Source organism: Ciconia boyciana, chromosome 29 (genome assembly GCF_034638445.1).
Source record: "Ciconia boyciana chromosome 29, ASM3463844v1, whole genome shotgun sequence".
NCBI classification, from domain to species: domain Eukaryota; kingdom Metazoa; phylum Chordata; class Aves; order Ciconiiformes; family Ciconiidae; genus Ciconia; species Ciconia boyciana.
Window position 1 is genome coordinate 253782 of NC_132962.1, and position 16791 is coordinate 270572.

General features: G+C 50.5%; 1 protein-coding gene across 1 annotated transcript in view; it reads left to right on the plus strand.

The window, feature by feature from the left end:
* The first annotated feature begins 1014 nt into the window (after window positions 1–1014).
* Window positions 1015–16791, plus strand: part of LOC140644767 (complement C4-B-like) — a 61473-nt gene continuing 45696 nt past the window's right edge. The window contains 3 exon segments of the mRNA XM_072847829.1: window positions 1015–1093; window positions 1514–1575; window positions 2597–2753. Coding sequence (XP_072703930.1) covers window positions 1015–1093; window positions 1514–1575; window positions 2597–2753 — 298 coding nt within the window.

Sequence of the window (16791 nt, forward strand, 5' to 3'; positions counted from 1 at the left end):
AGTGGACCACTGCTGAGGGACGTATCCAGTGTCTGAAGGAATTAGCTGGGAATACAAATGCCATAGCCTCGAACATTCCCCACCCCCCTGCACCCCCCCCACCCCGCCTTACTCCTTCTTCCCCCAGCTTTCATAAGCTGAGCACAATGTCACATGGTATGGAACATCCCTTTGGTCTGTTGTGGTCAGCTGTCCCGGCTGTGCCCCTCACAGCTTCTCGCCCACCCCCAGCCTCCTCGCTGGTGGGTCAGAGTGAGGAACAGAGAAGCCCCTGACGCTGTGCAAGGACTGTTCAGCAATAGCTGAAACATCAGTGTTTTATCAGGACTATTTTGGTCACGAATCCAAAACACAGCACCCTATGGGCTGCTATGAAGAAGATCAACTCCGTGCCAGCCCAAACCAATCCAGCGAAGCATGTGCTACTCCTTCCATGAGAGCGACACAAAGCAGAGAGTGTTCAGGAACGCAGGAGGGGTGTGTTATCCCACAGGCCTTCAATCCCATCTCTTGAACACAGCCCGACTGCAGCCAGTCCCAAAACCCTGCCTGCCCAGACAGGCTCCCCGTAGCAGAGACCTAGTGGTGCCCCGGGCAGACGCAATTTTTGGAAAAGGGCTGGGGAGAATGGGGGTGACTGTTTCTCAGGACAAGAGGGAAAATCTCTCGCCTCTCTTCCCAGCTGTGCCGTCTCCCTGCTGATGTCATAATGGACCTTCGAATGACGTGGGCTGATGTCACAGGGGGATGCACTGCGTCACAGGGAGGTCTCCCCGGCGCCACGGCAGTGCAGGCACTTCCCAGCGAGGCCTGGGTGCTGCTGGGCACTGCTCAGGGGCTCCCCACCACACTGCCCTTTGGAGCTGCTCCGCAGCTGGGAGCAGGGTCGGGCGGCAGCAGGGATGTGCTGGGGGACCCTCGCTGAGAGGAGAAGGAGCATGTCAGAGAGGAGTTTTGGGTGAGGAGGCAGGAAGAGCAACCCTTTTCCTGAGCTGAGGGCAAGCAGCAAGCGCGATGGAGGGCTGCTGCACCATGGCCGTCAGCTTGGAGCTGAGCTGCTTGTTCCCCACGCTTCTGCATCTCTCCACCAAGGGTGAGGGCTTTGGGAGCTCTTTCCCGAGGGTTGGCACCAGGGCTGTCAGCTGTCAAAAGCTGTAATTGCTGGGCTGTGGGGGTGGCTGGACAGGGCTGGGGGCTGCCACGAGAGCCCTGCCTGAGGATCCCACCAGGCTCGGGGGACAATGTGGCTGCCAGGACTGCCAGGTCCTGGTACTGGGGGTGTCCTGAGTATCAAGGCTCCTGTGGGCATGGCTCAGTCCCCTCAGAAGTGGGGCCATTGAGGGCCAGCTTTCTCCGGGAGCAGGCAGTCTGAAACTGGGGCACAGCTCGGCTCCACAGTGTTTCTCTGGGCTGTTTGTGAACACCAGCATCTGTCATCCCTGTGCAAGGAGCTTGCCGAGAGTCTGTGAGCTGGCTGGTCCGGAGCCTGAGACCTCTTTCCCTTGCTTTCCAGAGATCGTGGCTATCTGGGGAGCTGTGTCTGATGGCATCCCGGGACAGCTGAAGCTGGACAAGGTGGGCTGGCATCCTGGTCCCCCTCACCCTGCAGGGGTTCAGTCCTCCTGAGAGCCTGGGCCCCGAGGTGCAATCCCTCCTTGAGCATCGTGGCAGCACACCGAGACCACCCCGCGTGCCCAGAGCAGCTTCTTGGCAAACTGGGAGAGAAACCAAGTCCAGATCCAGCCTGAGAAAGCGAGCAGCACCCCCTAGGGCTTCCCGCTTCCCTGTGGTCAGAGTGGAGAGCCCAAGCAGAGAGATGGGGGATGATGCTGGGTCCGTGTCAAGGACCTGGGAATAAGTCCCAGGGATATTCCCTGTGTTGGAAATGCCTGGGATCTTCTCTAGCCAAGAAACGTGAGAAAATGTTTTGAGAAGGGGAAGTAAAAACATGGAGAGCATGTTTTTTTCCAAAGCTTTCCCTTTTGCTGTCTCTAAAGTACTCACTCAACAAAAGCAGAAAAAGGAGGAGAAAACAGGATGAAACAAGAGGCAAGAGGAGGCAACAGAAGGAGGAGGAAGAGGCAGTAAGAGTCAACAGGAGTCAACAGGAGAAGGAAAAAGAGACAAGAGAAGGACAAAAAAGGAGAGAGAAGGTAAAGGAGGAGAAGGAGGCAAGAGGAGGCAACCAGAGACAAGAGCAGGCAACAGGTGGCAACAGAAGGAGAGGTAACATGAGCAGGATAAGGAGGAGGAGAAAACAGGAGAAGCAGGAAACAGGAGGCCACATGGGCAGGACTGATCAAGAGGAGGCAAAAAGAGGAAAAAGAGGAGGAGGAGGAAGAGGCAACAGGAAGTAACAGGAGGCAACACAATGCTGAGGCAACAGGAGGCCACAAGAGGAGGAAGAGGAGGATGAGGAGGCAACAGGAGGCCACAGTAAGAGAAGGAAGACTGGCAGGAGGAAGAGAACATGGAATGGGAGGTGGAAAAGGAAAGTGGAAGTGGAGGAGTAGGTGGAGGAGGAGGAGAAGGAGGAAAGAGGAGCCAAAAGGAAGAAGAGGCATAAGGTGCAACAAGTGGCAACAACAGGTGACAGGAACAGGAGGAGGAAAAGAAGGCAACAAGAGCCAAAGGAAGGCAATGGAAGAAGGAGGAGGAGGAAAAGAAGGCAACAAGAGGCAAAGGAAGGCAACGGAAGAAAGATGAGGAGGAGCAGGAGAAGGAGGAAGAGGAGGAGGAGGAAGCAACAGGAGGTAACAGACGGAGCAGAGAGTATAATGCAACTGGAAGAGGAGAACACAAGAGGAAACGGGAGGACAAGGAAGCAAAAGGTGAAAGGGAAAGGAGGCAAAATGAGGAGGAGGAGGAGAAGGAGGAAAGAGGAGGTAAGTGCGGGAAGAGAAAAAAGGAATTAAGAGAAAGCAAGAGGACGATGAAGACAAGGAGCAGGTGAAGTAGGAGGCAAGAGGAGACAAGAAGAGGCAACATAAGGAATAGGAGGAGACAACAGGAGGCAAGACTAGAAAACTGGAGGAGGTGGAGGAGGAGGCAAGAGGAAGTGATAAGAGGAAAGAGGATGCAAAGAGGAGGAAGAGGAGAAGGAAGCAACATGATGCAACAGTAAGAGGAGAAGGGAAGAGGAGGAGGAGGAGGCAACAGGAAAAACCAGATAGAAACAGGAGGCAAGAGGAGCACGAAAAGGAGGATGAGGAGGAGGACGCAACAAGGGGCAAAACAGGCACCGGAGAGAGTACGAAGAGGAGGAGGTAACAGGAGGCAACAGGAGGAAGAGGAGGAAGAGAAGGAGAAGGAAGAGGAGGCAAGAGGAGGAAACAAAGGCAACAGTAAGAGAAGGCAACAAGAGTCACGAGGAGAAGGAGGCAATAGGAGGCAACATGAGGAGTTAAGTCAACGTGAGGAGACTAGTGAAACAAGAAACAACAGGAGGAAAAGGCAAGAAGAAGCAAAAGGAGGAAGAGAAGGAGAGGGAGGCAATAAGAGGCCACAGGAGGAGGAGGAGGAGACAAAAAGAGGCAACAGAAGGCAAGAGGAGACAAGAGAAGGCATACGAGGTGGATAAAAAGATGAAGTCAACAGGAAAACCAGGTAAGAGCTAAGGGGTAACAGGAGGATGAGGAGGAAGAAACAGGTGGAAACCGGAGGCAACAGGAGGGAGAGGAGGCAAAAGGAGGCAACAGGAGCAGGAGGAGGAAGAGGGAATAGGAGGTAACAAGAGGCAATGGGAGAAACAGGAGAAAAGGGAGAAGGAGGCAACAGGAGAAGAAAAAACAGAACGCAAGAAGAGGACACAGCAGGACAAAAGGGGTAAAGAAGCAGGAGGGAAAAGGAGGAAAGAGGAGGAGGAGAAAACAACAGGAGGTAAAAGCAGGCAATAGAAAGCAACTGGAGAAGGAGTAGAAGACCAGCCTCCTGTTGCTTCCTCCTCCTCCTCCATGTCCCATATCCTTCTCTTGCCTCCTATTGTTTCCTCTTCCTCCACCTCTTCCTATCAACTATTGCTGCCCCTTGTTGCCTCCTAATCCTCTACCTCCTTTTGGCTCCTCTTTCCTCCTATTTTCTCCTCCTCCTACTCTTCCTCGATCTCCTCCTCATCCTATTAATGTTACCTCATGTTGCCTCGTGTTGCCTCCTCCTCCTTTTCCTCTTCCTTTGGCCTCCTTTTCCTCTTCCTTTGGCCTCCTTTTCCATCGTCATCCAGTTGTCTCCTCTTACCTCCTCTTGCCTCTTCATCCTGTTTACTCTCTTTCCCCCCTGTTGCCGACCCCTGCTCATGTTGCCTCCTCTTGCCTACTCTCCTGCTTGCTCGTCCTCCTCCTCCTCTCTATCTTCCTCTTTCCTCCTGCTGCTTTTTAATGCCTCCTGTTGCCTCCTCCTGTGGGTTTCCCTCGCCTCCCGTTCCCTCCTGCACCTCATCCTGCTCTTGCCTCCTCCTCTTCTTCCTCATAACATTGCCTCTTGAAGTCTAATGGTTGCATTATCTTCCTCCTCTTCCCTCCTGTCTCCTCCTCCTCTTGCCTTCTATTGCCTTTCCTTGCCTGCTGTTCCCGCATTCTGCTGTTACCTCCTGTTGCCTCCTGGAGGAGAAGGGAACATGAGGAGGAGGAAGCAAGAGGAAAAACCCGGTAGCAAGAGGAGGCAACAGGAGGAAAGAAGGAGAGGAGAAGGAGGAGGAGGACACAACAAGGGTCAAGAGAAGGCAGGCAGAGGAGGAGGAGGTAGAGGAAGAAGCAGCACCAGACACAAGAGGATGAGGAAATGGAGGCAACCCAAAGCAGGAGAAGGCAACAGCTGAGGAGCGGAGGCCTATGACGTGGAGTAAATGACAGAGGCAAGAGGCGGGAACAAAAGGCAACAGGGGGATTAGGAAGAAGAGGTGCCAGGTGACAAAGGCAGGCAAAGGAGGAGGAGGAGGCAAGAGGAGGAGGAGGAAGCAAGAGAGGAGGAGGAGAAAGCAAGAGGAGGACAGTGGGGGGAAAAAGTGGAGGCAACAGGAGGACACAGCAGGACACGGGAGGTAAAGGAGAATCAAGGAAAAGGAGGTAAGAGGAAGAGAAAGAGGAGGAGGAGGAGGAGGCAGGAGGAGGGAAGAGGGGGAAGAGAAGGAGGGCAGAGGATTCCACAAGAGGCAACAGGAGACAACAGGGGGACAAAAAAGGGTGAAATAAGAGGACACAGATGGACAGAGAAAGTACAGGAGGAGGAGGCAAAGGGAGTCAACCAAAAGAGAAAACGGAGGAGGCAGCAGTATTCCAGAGGTGTGAATAGGAGGAGGGTAAAGAGAAGGCTACAGAAAGACAAAGAAGTACAACAGAGACAACTGAGGAGGAGGCAACAGGAAGAAAAATAAGAGGAGACAACAGCCAGCCACAGGAGGCAATAAGAGGAGGACAAGGAGAAAATATGAGGGGAAAGGAGAGAGCAGGAGGAGGAAAAGCCAAAAAGCTAGACCTGGAGGTAACAGGAGGAAAAGGACGAGGAAGAGGAAGAAAGTGGAAAGGAAGAAGAGGAGGACAAGAAGAGAAGTAGGCAAGAGGAGGCTACAGGAGGATGCGGAGGAAGAGAAGGCCAAGGCAACATGAGGCAAGGGGAGGCAACAGGAGGAGGAAGAGGAGGAGGCAAAAGAGTGAAAGAAGAGGCCAGAAGAGGAGTGCGAGATAAAGAAGGAGAAGGAGACAAGAGGAGGCAAGAGGAGGAGGAGGCAAGAGGAGGCAAGAGGAGGAGGAGGAGGCACAGGAGGCAAGAGGAGGCCACAGCAGGACACCAGAGGTAAAGGAGGAGGAGGAGGCAACAAGCGGCAACAGGAAAAGGAGGAGGAGGCAACAGGGGGAAACAGCAGGACACTGGAGGTAAAGGAGGAGGAGGAGGCAAAAGGAGGCAACGGGAAGAAAGAGAGGAGGAGGCAATAGGATGCTGTAAGACGCAACAGGAGGAAAGAGGATGTAACAGGAAGAGGAGGAAGAAGAGGAGGAGGAGGGCGAGGGAAGAGGCGTTGAAGTCAACAGGAGGACTAGGAAACAACGTGATGAGGGAGGAGGCCACAGCAGGCAACAGCAGGCGACAGGGGGCAAAAGGAAAAGGCCTCTTCCTCGTTCGCGGGGCGCCTGTTGCCTTTTATTGCCCCCTCCTCCGCTTGCTCCAGTCTTCTGCTCCTGCCTCCTGCTGCCTCCTCTTTCCTTCTCCTTCTCCTCTTCCTCTTCCTCCTCCTGTTGCCTGCTTTTTTGTCCTCCTCCCGTTCCCTCTTTTTTTCTTCCTTCTCCTCCTCCTCTTGCCACCTCTTGCCTCCTCCTTCTCCACTTGCCTCCTGCTCCTCCTCCTCCTCATTTTGCCTCCTTCTCCTCTTGCCTGTTTCCTCATCCTCCTTCTGCCTCCTCTGGCCTCCTCCTCCTGTTGCCTCATATGCTCTCCTCCTTCTCTTACCTCCTGTTGCTTCCTCCTCCTCCTGCTCATCCCCCTCCTCCTGCTCCTGCTCCTGCACCTCCTCCTCCTCCTCTTCCTCCTTCTCCCTTTGCCACCTTTTGCATCCTGTTGCTTTCTTTTCCTCCTCCTCTTCCTGTCGCCTATGTCAGCCCCTTGTGGCCTCCTCCTCCTCCTCCTCTGCCTCCTTTTGCCTCCTCTTTCCTCCCATGCCTCCTCAGCCTCGGCCTCCTCTTCCTCTTTCTCCTCCTCCTCCTCCACTTCCTGTTGCTTCTTTTAGCCTCCCCCTCCTTTTCCCACTCCTTTAGCCTTCTTTGGCCTCCTCATCCTCTTGCTTCCTGTTGCCTCCTCCTACCTCTTCCTCCTGTTTACTCTCTTTGCCTCCACTTGCCGACCCTTGCTCATGTTGCCTCCTGTTGCCTGCTTCTCCCTTGTGCTCCTCCTCCTCCTCCCCCTCCTGTCTGCCTCTTGCCTCCTCTTGCTTCTGGTTGCCTCCTCTTGCCTCCTCCTCCTCCACCTTCTGCTCTTGCTTCCTCTTGCCTCCCGTTCCCTCCTCCACCTCCTCCTGCTCTTGCCTCCTCCTCTTCTTCCTCCTAATGCTGCCTCCTGTTGCCTCCACTTGCATCCTCCCCCTCCTCCTCCTCCTCCTCTTGCCTTCTATTGCCTTTCCTTGCCTGCTGTTCCCGCATTCTGCTCTTCCCTGCTGTTGCCTCCCGGAGGACAAGGGAGCGTGAGCAGGAGGAGGAGGCAAGAGGAAAACCCGGTAGCAAGAGGAGTCACCAGGAGGAAAGAGGAAGAGGGGAAGAAGGAGGAGGACACAACAAGGGTCAAGAGAAGGAAGGCAAAGGAGGAGGAGGGAGAGGAGGAAGCAAGAGGAAACAAGGAGAAGGAGGATGAGGAAGTGGAGGCAACAGGAGGCCGGAGAAGGCAACAGTTGAGGAGAGGAGGCCTAGGAGGGGGACAAAAAGACAGAGGCAAGAGGTGGGAACAGAAGGCAACAGGGGGAATAGGAGGAAGAGGTACCAGGAGGCAAAGGCAGGCAACACGAAGAGGAGGAGGAGGGAAGAGGAGGAGGCAAGAGGAGGGTAGAGGAGGAAGAAGAAGGAGGAGGGCAGAGGATTCCACAAGAGGCAACAGGAAACAACAGGGGGAGAAAACCAGGATGTAATAAGAGGACACAGACGGACAGAGAAAGTACAGGAGGAGGAGGCAAGAGGAGTCAACCAGAAGAGAAGACGGAGGAGACAGCCGGATGCCAGAGGCGTCAACAGGAGGAGGAAAAAGAGGAGGCAAGAGAAGGAAACAGCAGGACACCGGAGATAAAGGAGGAAGAGGCAAGAGGAAGAAAAAGAGGAGGCAACAGACTGCCAGAGGAGGCAACAGCAGGAGGAGGAGGAGGCAAAAGGAGGCAAAGGGAGAGCGCAGGAGGAGGAAAAGGCAGCAAGGCAGACCTGGAGGTAACAGGAGGAATAGGAAGAGGAAGAGGAGGACAAGAAGGAAAAGGCAAAAGGTTGCAAGGTGAAGAAAAGAGGAGGAGGAGAAGGAGGCAAGAGGAGCCAAGAGGTGGGAACAGAAGGCTATAGCAAAAGGCAGAGGAAGAGAAGGGAAAGGCAACGGGAAGCCAGAGGAGGAGGAAGAGGAGGAGGCAACAGGAGGCAAGAGGAGGAAGAGCAGGAGGAGGCACCAGGATGCCACAAGAGGCAAGAGGAGGCAACAGGAGAAGGAGGAGGAGGCAAGAGGTGGAGGAAAAAAGAGGTCACAGCAGGCCACAGAAGGTAAAGGTGGAGGAGGCAAGAGGAGGCAAGAAAAAGAGAAAAAGGAGCAGACAACAAGGAGGTAACAGGTAGGAAACAGGAGGCAAGAGGAGGAGGCAACAAGAGGGGGCAAGAGGAGGCCACAGTAGGCCACAAGACACAAAAGAAGGAGGAGGCAAGAGGAGGCAACAAGAGAAAGAGGAGGAAAGAAGAGGAGGCAAGAGGAGGCAGCCGGCGGCAACCCAAAGAAAAGCAGGAGGAGGCAAGAGGGTGCTCTAAGAGGCACCAGGAGGGAACAGGAGGAGGAGGCAAGAGGAGGCAACGGGAGGCAAGAGGAGGAGAAGGAGGAAAAGACAAGAGGATGTAAGAGGAGGTGGCAGGAGGAAGAGGAATAGGAGCATGGGAAAGAAAAGGCAAGAGGAAGAGGAGAAGGAGGCAAGAGGAGGCTACAGGAGGATGCGGAGGAAGAGAAGGCCAAGGCAACATGAGGCCAGAGGAGGCAAGAGGAGGAGGAAGAGGAGGAGGCAAAAGAGTGAAAGAAGAGGCCAGAAGAGGAGTGCGAGATAAAGAAGGAGAAGGAGACAAGAGGGGGCAAGAGGAGGAGGAGGCACAGGAGGCAAGAGGAGGCCACAGCAGGACACCAGAGGTAAAGGAGGAGGAGGAGGCAACAAGCAGCAACAGGAAAAGAAGGAGGAGGAGGCAACAGGATGCCAGAGGAGGCAACGGGAGGGAACAGGAGGGAACAGGAGGAGGAGGCAACAGAGGGACACAGCAGGACACTGGAGGTAAAGGAGGAGGAGGAGGCAAGAGGTGGAAACAGGAGGCTACAGAACGAGGCAGAGGAAGAGATGTAACTAGGTGTAGGGACGCTTAAGTAGAACTAAAATAAGCCTTGTTGCTGCAACAGGGAAAAAGACTGTAAGGCCGTTTTTACAACCTATGGAATGTTTAATTGGAAATACTACATGAACTCATGAATTCTTTTATATGCCAGAATGCCCCTTACCATTGCTTGGACAGGATTTACTTTGTAAACTGAATGCACAACTAATGTTTTCTGAAGACTCTGTTCAGTTGCATATTCCTCCAGAGACTGCCTGGAAAGCCCTGACCTGTTTGTTAATCGAGAAGGATCCTAATGAAGAAATGAATGTTCCAGAGGAAGTACTGAATGCGGTCACACCTCTGGTACGGGCACCAAAGACACCCGGACGAGCGATTAATGTGACCCTGGGAAAGACTGAACTGAAACCAGGAGCTCAACTGGTAAGAAAGAAACAATACCCCATTAAGCTGGAGGCCCGAAAAGGATTAGAGCCTATAAAAAGCTCCTTTTTAGAACACGGATTGTTAGGGGAGCGTCAGTCGGAATTTAATACTCCCATCCTACCTGTAAAGAAGCCCCATTCTTCTGAATCTGGACTGGTACAGGACTTGGGAGAAATTAATGCAAGGACAGTAGATGGCCACCCTGTGGATCCAAACCCATATACCCTCCCTACTACAATCCCTAACAGTAACACTTATTTCACAGTATTAGATTTAAAGGATTCCACAGTGTTAGATTTAAAGGACGCCTCCTTCTGTATACCTGTGGATGAGCAGAGCCAGACCATCTTCGCCTTTGAATGGGAGAATCCAGCTCCGGGACGAAAGACACAGCTCTGCTGGACTGTCCTTCCGCAAGGATTCAAGAACAGCCCTACCTTGTTTGGTCAGGTACCAGCCAAAGGATGGGAACTATGGCAAAACGATCACGATGCTGTAACCTTGTGGCAATATGTCGATGATTTGCTGATTGGTTCTGACAGTTATGAGGTATGTCTGGAGGCCACCATCAGTTTGCTTAACTTTCTGGGCTTGGCAGGGTATTGGGTTTCCAAGAAAAAGGCTCAGATTGGGGGAAAAAAGGTCCAATATATGGGGTTTGAAATCACCAAAGGACAGAGAGTTAAGTACTGAGAGAAAAGAGGCAATTTGTAGAATTGCCGCACCTACATCAGAGAAGCATTTAAGAGGATTTCTGGGAGTGGCTGGATGGTGTCGCTTATGGATTCCCAATTTTGGACTAATTGCCAAACCATTGCATGCTCCTGTGAAAGGACCTGAGGGGGTTCTGGAATGGACACCTGAATGTAGGAAGGGTTTTGAAGAAATTAAAAGGAAACTCATGGAGGCTTCTGCTTTGGGACTCCCGAATTTGAGGAAACCCTTCCAACTATACGTACATGAACGCCAGCAAGTGGCATGAGGAGTTTTGACGCAAAAATTGGCGAGCTGGAAAAGAGCGGTGGGATATTTTTCAGAGCACTGAGATGAGGTCAGTAAAGGCCAGCCCGCTTGTTTGAGGGCAGTCGCGGCGACTGCGGCTTTGATTGAAGAGTCTCAGGAATTGACGTTAGGCCAGCCGATCGCTGTGCTTGGACCTCACGCTGTGTCTTCTCTCCTTGAAAATAAAGGGCGTCACTGGGTCTCCCCAAGCAGGTTAGCTAAATATCAAGGGGTGCTGCTGGAACAAGGTGATGTTGTAATCTCCCTGACCTCTGCTCTAAACCCTGCAACTCTGCTCCTGATTTCTGAATCCGGTGAATTGCATCATGGCTGCTTAACCACCACCAAACAAGGGTGTTCTAGCAGGCCTGATCCGCGAGACGAACCCCTACCAAATGCAGAACTGGAGTATTTACTGATGGAAGCAGCTATATGTTGGAAGGAAGACGGAAAGCTGGATACGCAGTGGTAACACGTACTCGGGCCTTAGAAGCTAAACCTTTGCCGAGTAATGCATCTGCTCAAAAGGCAGAACTGGTTGCGCTAACACGAGCGTTAGAGCTTCGTCAGGGAAAACAAGCCAATATTTACACAGATTCTAAGTATGCATTTGGAGTAGTGCATGGGGCAATCTGGAAAGAAAGCGGATTATTAAGTTCCCACGGGACTCCGATCAAATATGGAACAGAAATAACGAAGCTCTTACAGGCAGTCCTCAACCGAAGGAGGCTGCTATAATGCATCGTAAAGCGCATCAGAAGGGAAACAGTGAAATCACGAAGGGAAACCAAAAAGCAGACCAGTTATCAGAAGAAGCAGCATTACAGAACTCAAAATTTGAAGGAGCTTTGATTCCAGAACCCCATTTGGAATTATCCGCCCCCACAATATACTCAGAAGGAAAATCAATTGGCAGAGCAATTAGATTGTACCAAAAATGATTAGGGTTGGTGGGTGACACCACTGAAGCAATTATTAATTTCTGAAAAGATGATGGAAATTCTACTTGAGAGACTGCACCAAGAAACACACTCGGGAGCAGATGCATTAGTGCTAATTGCCAAAAGACACGTCATTGGGCCAAGAATGCAAAACCTGGCAGATATAATAGTCAGAAAGTGCTCTGTTGCACCAATAACCCAAAAATTGCAAAGAAAATCATGGAAGGAGTCATAAAACAAGGAATAACTCGAAATAGATTTTACGGGAATGGCAAATAGGTTTTACGGAATTGCCAAGGTGTAATCTATATAAATATTTACTGGCAACGGTAGACACCTTTTCTGGTTGGCCCAAAGCTCTCCCTTGCCGCACTGACAAGGCTAGGGAAGTGATTAAAATTTTATTGAAAGGAATTATCCCCAGATTCGGTGTTCCAGAAGGTATATCCTCCCATAATGGACCCCACTTTGTTGCAGAAATCGTGCAGGGACTTTCTAGATTTCTAGACATTAAACGGGATTTGCATACCCCTTGGAGGCCACAGTGCAGTGGCAAAGTAGAAAGAATGAATCAAACTCTAAAAAGACAGATTCCTAAAGTGTGTCAGGAAACTCAAACGAAATGGGTAGATATTCTACCCGTGGCTTTAATGAGAGTACAAATTACACCCAGCGTTAGGGAAGGTGTAAGTCCATTTGGGACCCTGTATGGGAAACCACATCCAACCAATCATTTCACCACAAAGGGAGACCAAATGCATATCAAGGGACAGGCTGTAATTAAAGAGTATTTGATTTCTCTCGCGCAGAATTTATCCTCCGTGCATAGGTACCTCAACCAGAAGACTCCCATTCCCTCAAACACCCCGATACGCCCACTCCAACCAGGAGACGCGGTCTATGTACGACCCTGGAAAGACGAGCCCCTGAAAGAAAAGTGGAAAGGACCTTATAGAGTGCTGTTAAAAACTTATACAGTGGTAAAGGTGAATGGGATCGACTCCTGGGTTCATCATACCAGAGTAAAGAAGGCGCCAGACCCGGACGAGTGGATCTCTATGCCGACTGGAGAACTGAAACTCCCACTAACCAGGGAATGTCGATGAATTGTATCAAGGTTTTTCTTTTAGAAAACTATTAGTGAAATTACCCCTAGACACTCTTGGAAAGTGTTATTAATTTAGCATGGTTATAATGAAAATTGTATCATCTCTGACATTGATTAACCTAGCATTTACTTTTCGTAATGGAAATCTGGTCTTAAAACTTATCCAATCCTCTGGAAGAATCCCTCATGTCAGCAGTATAACGGCCTGTTCACCATTACCTAAATCCGCAGCCGATCCCCTCGAGTGGGGAATTTTAACTTTCGATTTAAACAGAACTTTTGATGCATTACTGTCCAATGGGGCTGGAATGTTAAGATTCTCAGAAAAACATGAAAAGGTTTTCAGTCTTGGGCGATGGTCATGGCTTACAAATACAACTAATTCTTGTTGGCATGTCAACAATACCAGACGAAGAGGCAACCGTCCGGGAAGTATTCAACCACGTCGTTATTTTCCATGGGGAATGGACCTACCCCAGGTATGGGCCAGCCCAGAAGAGGGTGGGTGGCCTTACATGCAAAGCACATCCTGGTGTATTGAGCGGACTGGAGAAAGAGATCTAAATCAAAAGGGTAGAAACACGCCAGGTATTAAATTTTTAGTAAACACAATATTTTAGGTGGAACTGCACGCAGGTTTTCGATTGTTCCAGGGTTGATTGTGGAATTCAATGCTTAGGCCCGGTTGCCCGAGCCCTGCAATTAGGATGTCTATGCAGAAATTATTCCACTTGTATAATTGATATTTGGACCGGTACCATGGTCCGAAATGACTCTGTTAAATGCGATAAAATGACACTGCCCTCCGTGGGTCAACTGTTTGGGTTAGTAGTGATGGAACTTGGACTGCTCAGTTACCTTTGAGAGGGAAGGTACGTTAACCTTGTGTCCCTTATGGGGACAAAGACCTTTAAGGTAACCAATTAGGGGGCAAATTGAAACGAGATGAACCAGATCCTTGGCAACATCCATCCCCTGGAACTAAGGTAGGATGTATCCTAGAAGCCATCTTTAGTCCACAGATTACCTCCTTTCGGAACTGAATGTGGTTGTACAATCTGACGGGACAAGTAGAACTATTAGCGAACACAGCTAGAGCAGGATTACAAGATTTAAACGCTCAATTACAGGAAACTTCAAAAATGACGTTGCAGAATAGGCTAACCTTAGATTTAATGTAACCTTAGATTTAACAATCTTAGATTTAACCAACACAGGGTATGTGGGTACCTAAATCTGAAAAACAAAGGTTGTTGCATCCATCTCCCTACTATGACTGAACATTTAGATCAACAAATAGACAAAATAAAACAAGTGGCAAAATCAAGTAGAGATATTCAGGCCTCTATGGAAGGAGGATGGTTAAACCAAATATTACAAAGTTTTGGATTCTCCCTAACTGGATGGCCGGCAAGTTTACTTCAAACAATAATTATAAGTGTAATCATCGTGATAATCATCTGTATTGTTGTTAGTTGTGCCTTAAAATGTGTTAGATGACTAATTGTACAGGTTATTAATGAGAACTGATAATGAGACATACGAGGACTATGAAGAAAAGTCTCATAGTCCCAAAGCGGGGAGTTGCAGCCTGTCAGGAGCTGGTGGAAGGCCAGGACTAAGAGGGATTCCTGCTGGAACATGGAACATCCGATCAAGAATTACTGTCCTTGGGAGTAAAGCACATCCTGGAGAAATATGTAGGCTAATTAAGATGGTTTTGGACAGTCTGAAACTGCCAGTGTGAAAAGGAGCACCGTCACACAAACTATCCTCATTGTAATACTAAAAGTCCCACCCCTCGAGCTGGAGACCCCGGCCCAAGCAGAGACCACTCACCTTTGAGTGTGTGCGGAATATTAAAGCAGCACTGTTGCTTTAAGTTGAAATAAGAGAAATTTAGACCAATAGAAAACTACTTTGTGTAATTACTTAAGCATGTGTATAACTAGACTGTATAAATATTATACCTGCATGAACGAGCGGTGTGCTCGCTTTGTGGAGCTCCCACCTAGCACCCATCTCAGCACAGACATGAAATAAAATACCTCTGCCCTGGGTGTATATTGGCATCTCACACACCGGGTAAACAACCTCACGCTTGTGGGATAACAATGAGGTTCGGAAAAGGACCCCCTTGCTTTCTAAACTCCTTCTCAACGAGGAGTCGAGGTGCGGCTGGATCCAGTCCTAGTCCCAGACTTGGTCAAGGGTTTATGTCGAGAGGATTATATGTGCGCAATCAATCCTTTAGATCACTTGGCTGAGATTTCAAAGTTTCGCAAGCTCTTAGTCACTTACCGAGGATCTGTTTCGGCGAGGAATCTCTCAACCTCGAGGAGAAGCCTTGAGAGGCGTCCCTGCTCAAGGGCTCTCCGCTGCCGTGCAGGAGAGCTCCACGGGCCCTGGGCTGCCTGCTACGTGAGGAGATGATTGACTTCTGGTCATGCTTGCGTGTCAGCAAGATGTTTGATCCCTGCTTCAGGCAGCCCTTGGCTACTGCGTTGCCACCCGTCCTCGAGGTCCAGCATAAGCTGGATGCAGCCGTCAGGATGAGTCCCACTGGCGGTTACGGCTTGTGCAGGGAAGCGGGGGCACACCACCACGCTGCTATGGGCCATCCTTCCGAGGAAGGACTTGTTCTTCCAAGATGCTGTCCTCAACGACCAACTCTACTAAGCTCTGCTGCCCTTCAGTGCTGCTGACCATGATATCCCACCTAAAAGACCTCTGAAGGACCTCAGCTAAGCCGTGATGGTCACTCCGCAAGGCGGTGTCCTCCACCAAGGCTTTCCCAACCCACTTGGAGACTGTAGGAACCTTCATGTTTGCGCTAGAGATACATTCACATGCTCATGCGTCCGTGGTGGGTTCGTCTGGGGGTGGGGGCATGTTGCATTGTCGGGGGGAATGTCGTTCGCAAAAGCAGCCTTCTGATGACGCGCGTGAGCCCCAAACCTGCAAGAAAATGACCTTTTTTTGGAGGTGGGATGGGACAACGTAGCGAAACGTGGTGCATCCTCACCATCGATGGTGGAGGAAAACATCTCCGACACCAACCGTGGGATGACCAGGAGAAAAAGGTGGAAAATTTGGATTTATAGAGGCCGTCGCTGCTTCTTTTGGCCTCTTTGACAAACAGCCCTATGTCACTGCATCCCATTGGTGGCCCGGTAAGCCAGTGGTGCCATTATACTGGTCCTGGTGTTCCTATTGGCTGTTTGTATCTTTTGGAAGAGGAGGAGCACATGGGGTAAAGGAAGGAGTAAGGATCAGGATATAAAGTGGTATGATGAATTGAAATGAGGGAACATTGACACCTGAGAAGAAGACATCCCATGGAGGCCCAAGGCCTTCTCCTCTGAGGCTGTCCTCAGACTGGGGAACCCTCCAACAGGTAGACCACGCTCGAGTCCCCAAAATATTGAGCAATGCAGCACGTCTTCCCCCAAAATGTGTCCACGTGGGGTGTTAGTGGCCCAGATGCCACCTCATCCCTAACCTCAGATCCTCCGGATCCACGGAGAGGAGGTTCTAACACCATATTGACTGCCAAAGCGTAGGACCTTTGGGGTGGGATTATCCCCATGAGACTTTTGACCGAGCAGGGACCCATTTTTCTCCCCCAAAAAATAGTTTAATGAGAACTTTCTTCCTTCATCTCTTCATTAGGATACAGTCACTGGAAGGGACTCCAAAACAAAGATGACCCAAGTGCTCTTACCACAGCCTTCATTGATAAAAATGATCCTTGATCTCAGAATAACCCAGGAAACATCTGGATTATGATCAAAAAGAGCTTTATTTGCTCTTTCCCCCTATCCCAGGGGAAATAAAGAAGAAATTAAAAGAAAAATATTGGTTTTATTCTCCCTCAAATCAACGTGGACTTTCTGAGTTCTGGGCAAGTTCTTCCCACGGTGGCTGGAAGCCTTGGGTTGGATCACAGTGAGGTCCCACCTGGAGAACATCTGGCTAGACCCAACCCCAGGAGCGTGGAAGAGCAAAAAAAAGAGGCAGCAGAGGGTGAACATGGCTGACGTTGCCCATTTCTAGTCTTGGGACACGTTGGCAGGTCAATGGCATTGGGGGAGTTTTGGGTGAGACATGAAAGGGGAAGGTTGGGTCTCGTTGCAGGACTGCTCGAGTCTTAGCTCTCCTCGTTTGGACAATGGCATGATGGGAAATGGGGATTCCTTCAGTGCGGTGGCTTATGGAGGGCCACCACGGTCACTGGGTCTTCTTCTCACTTGGGGTCACCCCATCATGGGGGGCATCTGCT